A 14,474-nucleotide genomic window follows, 5' to 3' on the forward strand; every position below is an offset into this window, starting at 1 on the left:
GCTTTGTCACAGACCAATAGTGGAGTCTGAAATTAGTTGAAAGCCGAAGTTGTACATACTTCAGGGACAGGCGTCGTGGAACATAATGAAAGAATGAAATCCCACTGCTGCATATTCATGATTGGCTGGCAAACAAGCATAAAAGTTTCTAAAATTCAACAGAAGTGCAGCCATTTCCAATATATATTTATATATGACAGTGTTATATTGAAAAACAAATTTACATAAACATATTTTCATTATCAGGAGCGTCATTCATAATCATAGAAACAGGTGAATGCAATTTCTGTATAACATTTACGAAAATATAATGTAATATTCAGATAATGGAATGCATTTGCAAATTTTATTAAATAAATAAAAAATCATCCATGCACAATTTAAGCAGAAAAAGTACCTCAGACCCCATTCCCGTAACAAAAGTTCAGTGGAAGTTGCATTTATGTGTAAATCCACCCATTTTTGCTCACATCCATTTTTATATTTTAAACAAAAATAGAATCTGCAGAGACAATGCAGAAAGTATGTGGAATTCATGTACAGAAATACTTTCATGCCATTAGCCAACCTTCCTCAGGCCATCCCCAAATTCTTATCTTATACTGCATATATACTAAGAAGTGCTGATCAACAGCACTGCTTCACTTACCTAGCTACTACAGGCCTGTAAAGGGGCAAATTCACTTGTATGGTTGTTGAAAGTAGAGAAAAAATGTTTTAAGCAGATGGCAGCATCCGCACACTTTCTGGAGTTTTATGAAGAAAGTAGGTCTTAGCATGAAAGTAATTCCTCACATTCATTTTGGAAAGGCATTACAATGTCAAACGTAAAGTAATGACATGCCAATCACAAAATAATATACGCCCCTTTCCCATTGCACTTGAATGTAAAATGAAATGCATATCCTATTCATTTACCTATTCCCTTACGAAATTCTAGGCACGGAATAGGCTATAAGGACTAATGCATCTTACAATTTTTCCCTACCTCATGTACAGAAAATCATTAGATTTTGGCATCAAGCCATCTAGTGACACACGTACGTACTCACTTTAAAATCTTTAGTGTGCCGCATTTCAGCTGAAAAACCATTCAAAATCAGATTCATTCGTGTGAATAAAAATCTAAACATTCTGTATACATCCATACTCATTTTCATAAGGTGGTCTTTGATACAATATTAATGTTTTTTTAAATGATAATCATAAATAAATACAAATAAAAATACAAAAGGAATGTCTACTACAAACTGAATATATATAATTTTTTTTGTAAAAGAAAAGTGTTAATTCAGTAACTGATTCTACAGATTTGAAAATGATACTGAATGATTCGTTTAAACTGTACGATTCGTTGAAACGGCTCTGACCCCTCAGGAAAAGAAAACTGGTCTCTTCACCAAGTTCCGCGATCCCCTCATTTCAGGCAGCACTGCCAAACGTACATTTTGGATTTTCAAATTCATATACAAAGTTTTCTGTTGCAAGCTACTGATTGGAGGTATTGTAGCATAAGCTGAAAAAAACTGAAGAATTAGTTGCTAATCAGAGATCCTACACTTCTGGCATTTCCTGGCTTCTCAGTGATTGGATGTGTTGTCCAGTGAACGTTTCGCCCGTTCTCCTTCATGGACCGCCACTGTAATCTTTTTAGCATCAGAATGGAAGAATAGAGTGAAAGAGTTAGAGATTTGAGGAAGCAAGCATTGTCTTCCATTTTGCTGAGTTACATGAACTGCATCTGAAAAGAGAAAATTGTTATTTATCAATTAGCAAGATGGTCAGGCTTACCAACTATTAGTGACAAAGAAAAAATACCAAGATTTCATATGCTAAATGAAATAGTGTAGAATAGATGGGCCAGATATTTGCTGCGTTCTTTATGTCAGGTAACAGTTCACTAGGACTAAACAAGGTTTTCTCAATCTTTGCACTGCCAACATATGCTACATATGTTTAGGTGGTGGCTTCTGCTGTGCTTCACCCATGGTTCCAACAATCATGCTGTTTTGATTGATCATATATTCCTCCATTTTGTAAATTCATTTTTGGTGTTTGATATAAAGTGGACAAGTCGTTGCATAGGGAACCATGTTTGTTGTAGCCAAGTGGATCTAGGTACCTTTACTAAAACGAGATGCTTGAAATGTCTTGATAGTAACATTCTAATTTTAGGTTTCTAATTGAAATAATACCCTTTCAGTTGCATAGAATTTTGGGTTGGAATTTTCAGTGTGAAACCATTTAATTCATACTGCAGCACTGGTAGTCTACAGTGCTATACTAGAGCATTCAAATGATCAGCACTCATTCAAAGACAATGAAGCATCTCAAGGCTAATAATGCTTAGTACAGACCCTCTCATCCAACATGGGAATGCTTGACTTTGTTTCTCCCTCTATTTTATATAATTCTACACTCAACTGAATGTTATACTAGCATTCTAGACCTACTGCCTGGGCTTTGACAGTTGCTAAAGGTTCTCTCCCCCCTTGTGAGCCCACAAATGCGGCTCAGGCCTGTAACTCAAGAAAAGGTCTTTTATCAACATCCCTCTGAAGCAGACTACAATGCTGCAGTGTTACCCTTTTCCAAGCAATATTGGAGGTATACACAAATTACTATTCTAACTCATATCCTACAAACCGTGGCCAATGTGATTGTCACAGATCTTAGGCATAGCATAATGCATAACAATATAATATGTTAAGTTTAGAAACACTGTGAAGATATTACTATAGGGCTAGATGTACAAAAGCATTTAGCATTTCATAATAGACTGAATCACAATTTCGGTCTCTTAAGAAATGCTAAATGGCCTTTTCATATATACAAAGGCATTCACTGAATCACAAAATGTGATTTCTACCCAGTAGATTTCATATTTTGCATTCCCAAATAGGAAATCGCAAATAGGGATTCACTATTTGCGATTTCCTAAGCACATGTACAAAGCATTTCCTAAATGCAAATGGGCATTTAGGAAATGCAATTACGATCAACTCCAAGTAGATGGTAACCATGTGCAATTTTAAAAATGTACCCAAAATGGTTTTAAAGTTACATGTAGTGTGCATATGCCCCTAGGGTTTTTGTGCATGTAGCATGTGCACCACCTATTTATGGGGTGCATTAAGGGGGGGCCATTATCACCCTTGGTATTGGATTTCCTAATTTGCGATTTCCTATTAGGAAATCATAAACTAGGAAATGCAAAACCATTCTTACCTATGGGTCATTATCCCCCTTGGAAGGAATGGTTTAGCATTTCTTAAATAGCAAATTCTTAAAAGCAATTCCTACTCTGTAGAAATCACTTTTAGGAAATTGCTATTTCTGTACATTCCACTTTGCATTTCCTAAATAACTATTTTAAAGGAGTCGCTTTTTGGAAAACGCCAAATGAGAATTTCGTACATCTGGCCCTTATTGTGCAAAAGTAATGTGTTCAATTTCCATCGCAGAGAAATAAATATAAATGTCACCGGTCCTAGGCACTGCGCAGTCGTCACTGTACCGCAAAGGTGCAAACAAATTTTGACTTCACGTAGACCTCCCTTTTAATTATGAGGTGTGCCCTTCCCACCAGGGAAATACACTTGTGCTAGCCAGGAGTAAATATGGGTGCGTTTCTGAGTGGGGAACTGTCTTCTACAAGTGGAGCCATCTACGACACCCGCTAATCTGTCGCTCCTAATAGATTTGCATCACATGAATTCCACCATTTAGGCATAATTTCCCTTGACCAAATACCATATGCTAGGGTAAAATCCCACTGCCCCACATTCTGTTAATAAAAAACACATCACATTTTTTTCATTTACAAACGCACACAAAGTGGAATTTAGGTGTGCAAAATGTTTTTAAGAATTTGACCCTTAGCATGTAGCGTATCTGGCTGATGTGTAATGTAGTGCTCAAATCTATCCACCTGCATCATAATGTCAACTGCCACCTCAGTGCCTCTCATATAATTAAATGAATGATTTATGATCCCTTTTCATGAACTAATTATTTGTCAATACACAGTATTATCAACTTGGCTCTTACACCATCTGCAAGCTTTTTATTTACAACAATCAACTTTGAATAAACATTTACCTAGGCACCATCAGTAGGGACATGTGGAAGGAATTCCAGTAGCATTTGGGTTCAAATAAATCACATTTTTATCTGCTTCTGCAGGATTTTGTATATTTTTTACTTGATGTCAGATGTTTTTACGACACACCTACAATTGTCGTTTCAAGGGCAAATGTCATGTGATGCCACACCCTAAGATGTTATCAGGACCAACTAGTATTTCCTATCACTTTCTGTGTGGGTTAGAAGCTGATATAGTTTTTGCTGCTGTGATTTCATCTAGAACAAAGGTGAAATGTCAATTCCTCCAATGGAGAAGGAGAGTACATTTTTGCTTTTATTAACTTTATGATTTCGGAGACATAACAGCAGCAGCCTGTCTCTGTAGGGGCTGAGGGGCCACGACCCCTGCCTTTTTCCGGACTTGAAGAGTCAGCCTAACAGACTGTTCTAATGTGCAGACTCCTGGCTGCCTGAGTTGACCTTTGCTGTGCTGAAGAAGTCACAGCTTCTGTGGGCGTGAACTCTTCAGCCTGGCAAATGTGCCTCAAGGCCCTCCCTCTCATGACGAGGGGGAACGTCACGGATTGCTTCGGACCTGGGCGCTTCAGTTTTGAGCCCTTAATGCCATGGGGTGAGTGTATGTCACTGATTCCTCCTTACAGAGTGGGGTGGGGTCAGCAGTTTCACTGTCCCCATCCCACTCTGACAAGATTGGGACTGAGGGTAGCAGTCCCAACCCTCCTGGGACCTCCGACGCTTGGGACTTCTGCCTTCCTTCTTTGGCTGACCTATGGGAAGGCAGCAATCCCATTCCTTCTGGGACCTCCAAAGCTTCCCTGTTGGAGCTCCTGCTCTTGAGATAAGTTTTTTTTTTTTGGGGTATGTGTATTTGTTAGTGAGTGTTGTGAATGGGTGTGTGAGTATGTGTGAATGAATCGGTGTGGGTGAGGTGCATGTGTAACCCTCTCTCCAAACCCCACACCCCTTTTGCCTCCCTCTCTCTTAAAATTACCGGTCGTCACTGCATGATAATCTTGAAATACTGATTCCCTGGCAGCAGAGCTATCACATAAGTAAGGAAATGGTTAAAGAGTGTCTGTTTAAGGGTATGTTACAGCCTCACACATTATGAAAACATTGAATACAAGCATTGGAGTTGCTAGTTACTGACTGCCAGCCTCAGAGGAAAGCGTATGATTGCCATTCATGTATACAAGATTACTGAAGAGGCAGAACACGTCTGAATATCTGAAGTGATGAGATTCAGAAAGAGGGCTCTATTGACCCACTAATTAAAAGCTAAGAAAATAACTACTAATGAGGAGGGGAAGACTGACAATGTGAAGCAATGGAGGTAAATCTCTGGACTGTAGGTGTTCTGTTTAAGCAAAGATGGTGATGTTTGTGCTGTATTTAATCACCTTATATGACCATCTAAGGAAACAGAATTTAGGTTAAGCTAAAGGTAAACACCAAAGGTTATACTTCAGTTAATGGAATCTATTTGTTCATTCTGATTATCAACTTGTCTCACTGTGTTATGTGACAACAGAAAAACTATTAAATGTGTGCTCTAACATAGTGAGTGAAATTAAACCCGGTATCCCGAGTTCCCTAAGAATCTCTGAAGATATTCGAGGCACACAGCATATCTAAAGTTTTGATTAATTAGACCAACAGTCCAAATCTAACATTTTCGGCTTGCTTTCGCCGGAAGGTCCAGCCTATTTGCTTGGAACATATCAGATTAATTGTTGGAAGGTTTCCCTACTTGTGAGGTTTTCCAGACACTACAAGGGCAAGCACAGTAGTGAGTACAGAGGGAACAGAGGGCCAGCAGCAGGTCACCACACCAGAAGTGAGGTTTAACTAGGTTCTCCTGCTGATGGCATGCAGGAGAAGAGATTCTGTGTCACACTATTGTGTTTAAAATATCGATCTGACAAAATAAATGTGTCACTGATATTGACTATCAGTATACCATGAAGATAAGTATATATAGGTGAGTATAGATTTACTATTTTTGCACCTTGACAAGGTAAGGGATTTGATATTTTTACAGTTGGACATTCTGACTACAAAGTGGTGGTAGAACACTGGAGGAAGCACAGCACAGCAGGACACACCCGTATGATCAAATGGCGTGTTGGGAGCTGAGCTCCAGAAAGAAGATGGCATTTTCCCCCAAGGCATTTGAAGAGATGGGTGGTCAGACTACAAAGCCAATGAATGGCAGAACTGGCTGGGCAAAGATACAGAGGTAAGAAAGGGGCTGCCCAGACGGCCTGTGGTTCTATTTTACTATACATTGACACTGTCTGATATTTGTGATTTCAGCTAATACATTTCCCAGACACTAGCCAACCTGCTTCCATGTCCTTGTGTAAGACAGTAAGAAAAGGAGAAAGAAATACATGAGCTATGCATACAGCCACACCAACAATCAAAACCTCCTACTCAAGTTACAAGACCCTAGAGGAAAATATTTGATCCGTTTTAGCTAAGGACGGAGGTAGCATTACAAAACGAGTCCCTTTAATGTTTTGTATCGCTCTTTCATACTGAAGCAAAGAATGCCTAACTTATATGAACGCTAGTAAGAACCAGTATAGCTCACAGCAGAGGCAAACAAAAACCACCCTGTGAAACCATGTACTTAAATTTCTGTCCTACTAGTGTAGTCAGGATTAGTTATTTCAGAACGCAAAAACTCTCAATGTTTCAAATGTAAAAAGAATACTACATCGAAAAATACAATAAAAAATGTCTTAGTACTTTATTGGGCTTAAGACAGAAAAAGACATAGCAACTATCTTGTGTAGCTTGCCCGCATGGAGTACAGAACTAGACTGGGAGCCAAAAATCTGTCCTAGCAAAACGTTCAGGCCAACCGAATCTGCAAGTGTGCCTAACGGGTTGTGTGTAAAAGGAAGAAATCAGTGTGGAAGGGATTCCCCACCAAAAACTATTTGGAATAAATGGATCCAAATGCAGGAAATCAAAGCATTTTTCTAAATGTACCAAGGGCCAGATGTAGCAAAGACTTTGCGACTCGCAAACAGCGAAAATCGCCGTTTGCGAGTCGCAAATGCCTCTTTGCTATGTAGAAATGCATTTTGCAAGTCGGATCTGACTCGCAAAATGCATTTCCGACTCGCAAATAGGAAGGGGTGTTCCCTTCCTATTTACGACTCGCAATGCGATGCAATTCCATTTGCGACCGCAAAAGCGGTCGCAAATGGAATCGCAGTTACCATCCACTTGAAGTGGATGCTAACCCAGTCGCAAACGGGAAGGGGTCCCCATGGGACCCCTTCCCCTTTGTGTCTGGCATCAAAAATTATTTTTCAGAGCAGGCAGTGGTCCAATGGACCACTACCTGCCCTGAAAAATACCGAAACTAAAGGTTTCGTTTTTTTTTTCAAAGTGTAGCTCGTTTTCCTTTAAGGAAAACGGGTTGCACTTTGAAAAAAAAAACTGCTTTATTTAAAAGCAGTCACGGACATGGTGGTCTGCTGTTCCTAGCAGGCCACCATCCCCATGAGTGCCCTGAATCGCTATGGGGTCGCAAATTGCGACCCACCTCATTAATGTTAATGAGGTGGGTCTTTGCGACCCCATAGCTACTCGCAGAAGGTGTCTGAGACACCTTTCTGCATTCCAAATTGCGAGTTGCAATTTGCGAGTCGCTGGGACTCGCAAATTGCAACTCGCAATTTGGAACCTTGCTACATCTGGCCCTAAGCGCTTTAAGGGATTGCGTATGTAGGCAATTCGGCTCGGAATGTGGATCCACCCAGCAAACCACCTGAGAAATGGCAGGGTATTTGAATACCTTGTCCATCACTGATGCAGTAAGTCTGTAAGTTCCCTTTCCGGGGAAGGGGCCATAAATGTCAGTTGCGCAGCGAGGCATAATAGTGAGTCCTCGACTGCGGCTGTTTCTATTTTTAAATGTGTTTTTAAATGTGTTTCTATTTTAAATTGTTTTAATTTTTTAACCTGTTGGGAGCACTACGGCAGTTCGCCGTGTGGACACAGAGAGCTGGGAGGTTGGGTTCGGGCCTGTAAGAGCCCGCCCGTCCTCCATTGATGCTCCATTTTTTTGTGACCTGGGGGAGACAGGTCAGCGGACTAGTGCTGCCTGTCACAGGGGGCGTTTTCCGGGGAAGGGGACATAACTGTCTGGACGATGCGGCTGCGCAGCAGACCCGCGCACCTCAGGTACCGTCAACAAGAAAGACGATGGAAGTTATATCCTAATGAGACAGAGAAGAAGAAATTAAGAACTGCTCTAAAAACGTTTAAGGTATCTTGTTTTGAGGTGAAATCAGCCTTTTTTTCCAAAGAATCAAGGATGCATCTAATGCTCCTAAAGAACTATTTAAGGTAGTTCGCTCTTTAATCACGCCTCCTGTTCCCCCTACCAGCTCACCTAATTCTCAGGCAACTTGTAATCAAATTTCGGTGTTTTTTCAACTAAAATCCGGCAAATGCATGCAGATTTCCCTTTGCTGGACCCTTGGATAGCCCCACTGGACTCTCCAAGTCAGGATACCCCCCTGCTTACATGTTTTCCTCCGTTGTTGCCAGATAGGATTAAAGGCTTTCTAATGGGGATTAAGTCAGGTTCACCTATGGATCCTTGTCCACCCGGCATTTTGCAGATGATTTCGGAACCTGTTGTTCCGAAATTAGCTACTATTTTTCAGGAAGTTCTATCTTCAGGGATCTTCCCTTCTACATGGAAGCAGGCCACTGTTATTCCTTTAAAAAAGAAGCCCGATCAAACTGCCTTTGATTTAAGCAATTTGCGACCTATTTCTTTGCTACCTACATTGGCTAAGATTTTTGAAAAACACATTAATTATGAACTTTCCATGTTTCTTAATCAGGTTGGAGGCTTCGATCAGTCACAACATGGGTTTAGAAGGGCTCATAGTACAGAATCAGCACTACTAACGACATCTGACTCCAACCGGAGATTACTGGATGAGGGTCAAGGTGCTATTCTAGTACTATTGGATCTTTCCGCTGCATTTGATACCATCTCGCCTGCGATCTTGGTCCATCATGCTGGAATAAGACATTCCACTCTTAAGATCCTGGAGTCTTTCTTAAGTAATAGATCTATTACTGTAAGCTGGGAGGGCTTTAAAGCACCGGCTTTTCATCTGCCATGTGGTGTGCCTCAGGGCTCGGCGTTGAGTCCAACGCTTTTTAATATCTATGTGGCCCCCTTAGCAAGACTTATCCGATCATATGGTTTTATCCCATCCTCTTATGCTGATGACACACAACTTAGCATCCCGGTGTCTAGGAGCAACTGGGAGGAAGTGGCTGATCGGTTTAATAATTGCATGCAGGATATTAATAAGTGGATGAGACCGAACTGGCTGAAGCTTAATACAAACAAGACGGAGATTGTTTTGTATGGTTGTAGTAAGGAGCTGTGGAGTTCGCGATGGTGGCCTGATGAATGTGGAAAACTACCGGTCCTGTGCGTAGCTACCAGAAAATTGGGAGTGATTTTTGATGACTCATTGAGCTTTAAGCCACAGGTTAGTGCTATAGTCAAATCTAGTTATTGGACACTGAAACTCCTGAGAAAATCTTTACAGTTTTTGAAGCAGGAGGAAAGAGTCACTGTTATTCTAGCATTGACTATGTCCAAATTGGATTACTGTAACTCCTTGTTGTTGGATATTGATGGAGGTTCCTTGAGGAAACTGCAGCTAATTCAGAACAATGCAGCTCGTATGATTTTTGGAACTTCCACGTTTAGCCTCAGCTTCTCATAGCCTAAAGTATCTTCATTGGCTTCCGGTTGGCAAGAGGATTGTTTTTAAAGCCCTTTGCCTAACCTTTAAAGCGCTCTATGGGGACGGTGCTGAACACCTGGCTGATAGACTCAGGTGGTATCGTCCAGGGTGCGTCCTAAGATTGGACAATTCCTACCTGATTCAGGTTTGTCGAACTCGTAGAGTCAGGTGGGGAGACAAAGCTTTTACAATGGAGACTGCCAGATATTGGAATGCTTTACCGTTGGACATCAGGAAAGAACACAACTTCATGATATTCAGGAAGCGAGTGAAAACATGGCTGTTTCCACAGTAAGGTTGCTGGTCTTGGTCGTTCCCTCTTTATTCATGTCCTCGAGCGCTTCGATGCTAAGGCCGGAACGCGCTATATAAATCTCCATATACATACATACATATAATAAAGTAGAGTAACCGTGAGGTCTTTAGGAATGAAGAAAGATGCAACACCTACCAGTGTCCTGCCTTGCTCTTTTTTTTTTTTTTAACAGTAGCATCAGCTTCCATGCCACGTTCGGTTAGCCACAGATCTCAAATCCTACCTGAACTCTTCATATGAGTCTAAAATGAGTGCAGGAGTGAGGGTCCTCATATTTCCTCCATCTAGAGCAGCCGCTGTCTGAAAAGCTACGGAAGGGAAATGTGTCCCTCCCATAACAATCACATGAGTTAGCAGACATCCACCGTAAAGGTGCCATTTGCATGCTTCACAACAGTGAGCTTAGCTGGGTGTAGCATCTTTGCTTGTGCGCTCTAGCCCAAAGTTCCATCTTTTACCAATTTGCTATCTTTGAGAAACCTGGAAAGTAACAGACTGAGTTCTCTGTGATCAGTATGTTACCTCTACATCGTACTACCTTTAGTATCTACTTATTTGCCTATTTGTATCTCATCAAACTAGTACTTTTTCTGTTGAGGAAGAACTTCATTTGAGCTAGAAACATCTCTTCATATGTCCTTTAATATTCTGCAGAGCTCAAATGCTTCTGGCTTCCAAAACCTTACTCAAATCAGATCCCTCCACACCAGTCACTTTATTTTAAACTAGGGGTTCCTGTCCCTCACTACATTCCCCAAAACCCTGCATCAGTCTGTCCATAGAATGATGTCACCCCCAGCTCACCTCAAGAACTCTGATCCCTTTTGGACTCATTTCTTGGTGTCAAAGAATGCCTGGCTAGTCATCTCCAACGCGGATTCCCTTTGTCCAAGTGCCTCGATGGATCCCTTGAGTTCAATGAAGAGGTGTTTTTATCAAACTTCTGCAGTACTTCGGCCAAGTTTGACTTCAGGAGGTAATAGTCTCTAAATGTCTCATATTTGTATTCACTGTTCTCATCATCCCCCTCTCTGCATTCCCTGGGGCTTCTTGGGTGTGGAGAAAACCAGTTTCTCCTTCCCATTGTTCATTCTTAGTGGGATTAGATATTTTGAGGTGCACCCCTTTGGAAAGTGAATGCAACTCAATCAAGCCAAGGAAGCACTACTCAGCTCCACTCCCATGTGACTGCATAGGGAGCACATATGAAAGTTGACTATTTACTCTCCATGTTTTCATCTCCATGCCAGTGGTCTATGTTTTTTCAACGTGGATCCCTCTGTGACTAACAGTATGGTGAGCTGGGCTATGCCTCAATAATGTGCCATGCTCCGCTACGTCTTGTTACGAGCAGTGAGGCTCATCTGCGCTTGACATGAAGCAAGCAGTGGAACTTCCCGGGAGCACAGTGCAGCTCGAGGCCACCAGTGTGATACTCGCCGGCAGCACCACAACTCCTTTGTAATCCTTCTGGAAAACCAATTGCTAACAATGGGGAGACAGCAGGGTAGCCCAGCCCACCCAGTGATGCTTTGTTGAGTTGATATTTCCCAGCTGCCATAATGGCTGCACTCCCTCTCAAGTGTTTCTGAACACAATTTAACACATTTTTACTATATTGGATGTTACATTTTTATTCTGTTTGGCAGTCAACAGACATACTTCATTAACAGATGTGAACACATATTTCAGAAAATTAGGTCTGACCAAAAAGTAGGTGGGTATTGCACCGTCCCTAATACCAATTCCCCCAGATATGCGGCATAACAGATCTGCAGTTTTCAAGGTCTGGAAATTCAATCAGCAATTGACATGTGTAAGTTCTCAATTAATTCTTCATACTCTTAAACCGTTACTGTTTTTGACAATTCTGCCCGCCTATTTGTAAATAAATGTAATAATTATTTTCAAAGTTTAAGGTTCTACATTTTTATTTGGTCACTGCTGGGTCATTACCCCAGTTGCATTTTCCTGAGGTCTTACTTACAAGAGTAAAATAATTGTTCTATAATTTAAATTTATGCTACTTGTGCCCAACACCATAATAAAGATACTGAAATTTGGCAGGGCCCGAGGACATGATCCAGGCAGGTTTCTTCAGTTAAGAGACCAAGTCCACATTTATCTGGTTTAATGTGAACCAGAAGGTAAGCATAGCTTATTCTTATTTTATCTAATACAGTTATTACTTGAACCTGCCAGGATCGCAGGTTCCTGGAGCAATGTGGGTAGAACTTTCCCACTTTAGTCTCTTGACAAGGTTACTAATTAGTGCCCACCATGTAGTAAAATAAATTGTTTTACACCTCTAACCAATGGCACCAATTTATCATCTAATGGTTTGTAAATAATTGTGCAAAGCCACGTGATCACAGGGAATCCGCCAAATATTTAGGCATTCCTAAGGATTCATACATTTGAAATACATGTAGTGGTAGCTTGAAATTGCTTTTACACCTTGCACAGACAATAACGTTTGTTTTAGAGATATTTATTTTTTTAAAGTGTGTCATAATAGTGAGTGTCTCTATCGTATTTAGCAGACACTGCAGTCCGATAACGTAGTATCATAGAGAACTGAATCATCCAAACAGGACATATAGAAATAGGTACGGATAATTGTGAATAATGGGAATATTGTAGGAATTTTCAATTATATGAAATAGATCAAAAGCGTGAAGCTCGAGGTGTTTATATTGGTACTCAGAACCCCTGTAATTTTAGGTTGTACCAGCCTCATCCCCTAAAAAAGAAATCATGTGCCCCTGCATCAAACATGTATGCAGGAACAGAGGAGCATTGGAGAATTAGATATAGCATACAAAAATGTACAAATAATTGGCCTCTTGCCATCTACCACCACCACCACAGGTGACATATAACCTCCCTCCAACCACCAATTAAAAATAAATACCTGGTCTCCTGCCACACACACCACCCACTGCATATGCTACCTACCCCTCTTTAAATATGGTGAATCAAAAAACATACCTGGCCACCTGTAACCCACCGAAAAAAAAAAATAAGGTAGTGTCCTACCACCCACCCGCGCCCACCTTCTGCACGGCCACACCCTCCTAGCCAAAAGCCTCTCTCTCTGCTCTCGCATTAAGAGAGGAGAGCGGACATCACACTTTCACAGGCTTTGTGAAACCAATTTCTCAGCATGACTTATTCTCTTTCAGAGCAAGGAGGCGAAGACTCACGCTGATTGGACAGAAGAAGGTTGGTGCAGGGGTAGCATTGCCCATGTTACCACACCTTCCTAGCTTCTGTGGAGAAGGAGGGTGGGGCATTCATTTTTTCTCTGGCTTGGGTCGCTGTAAACCAGGGTGAGGTGGTGGAGCAAAGGGGAAGGGAGCGCTTAGTTTTTAACCACTTCTGTTAACCACTGTTAAAAACAGTGATATACCAAACTCTGATCCGATTATTCACAATACTAGCTTCCTATAGAGACCATATACAACAATAATTTACGCTTCAACTAGTTTACAACTTTCCCCAGGTACAGGTTGAAGTCGTATGTATGCAGTGTGGATCCAGCCAAACCAATAAAAATCCTCAAATAAATTCTTTAAAGGTTCCAAGTTAGGTTAACACCATAGTAGCTGAGAAACAGCTTTATAATCCTTAATACCAGCCATAACAAGTTCCAATAACAAACAGTGAAACACCAACAATGGCCCTCAAATATATTTTCAACCACTAGATGTAATGTTGGTGTGCGCATAGGTCCCTATGCTATAACTATACCCACAGTGCTTTTGTACCATAGTCTTAACAACAGATCTCACAGCAAATCGACCAATTCAGAAAGGGTTTTACATCAGGACATGAGGGGAGACGGTACATCTTTGTCCTCAATTGAGCCTCAGCCTCATAGTGTGATACATCTTCTGTGGCATATGCAAAGAGTTGATCCATGAGGACAGAGCCTGTTCTGAAACTTTCTGGCTGGGATGGTGGCTTGTTATGCAGCAGAGTAGAGAACTGCTTCCTGGTCATGCTGCTCGGAAACCTTGGAAGGTGGCCAGTATGAGGGTTGGTAGATGGCATTGCTCGGACACAGGGAGTCCCTCATAGTCGATGTCATCAGAGAAGGGAGGGTGCCACCACTTTAGTTTCATACTGTGCTCACAGGTTTGTTGGCTTACAGCTGTGTTCAGGGTTTTTTCCCAAGCAGTTCTGCATAATAATGTGGACCTAGGGGACCTGCTAACCTGACACGAGCAACAATCATGAATAATATC

At 41.3% G+C, this 14,474-nt stretch overlaps 1 protein-coding gene across 6 annotated transcripts in view; it reads right to left on the reverse strand.

The window, feature by feature from the left end:
* Positions 1 to 327: 327 nt before the first annotated feature.
* The window catches only part of PICALM (phosphatidylinositol binding clathrin assembly protein), a 449,858-nt gene continuing 435,711 nt past the window's right edge, over positions 328 to 14,474 (reverse strand). For 4 of the 6 annotated variants that reach the window (XM_069203983.1, XM_069203980.1, XM_069203982.1 and 1 more), the window contains one exon: positions 328 to 1,741. In XM_069203983.1, the coding sequence (XP_069060084.1) occupies positions 1,727 to 1,741 (15 nt within the window). In that variant the 3' untranslated portion in view covers positions 328 to 1,726. The remainder of the gene's footprint in view (positions 1,742 to 14,474) is intronic. The other 2 variants (XM_069203979.1, XM_069203984.1) reach the window with 1 other exon arrangement.

The sequence above is a fragment of the Pleurodeles waltl genome, chromosome 8 (genome assembly GCF_031143425.1).
Source record: "Pleurodeles waltl isolate 20211129_DDA chromosome 8, aPleWal1.hap1.20221129, whole genome shotgun sequence".
NCBI lineage: Eukaryota > Metazoa > Chordata > Amphibia > Caudata > Salamandridae > Pleurodeles > Pleurodeles waltl.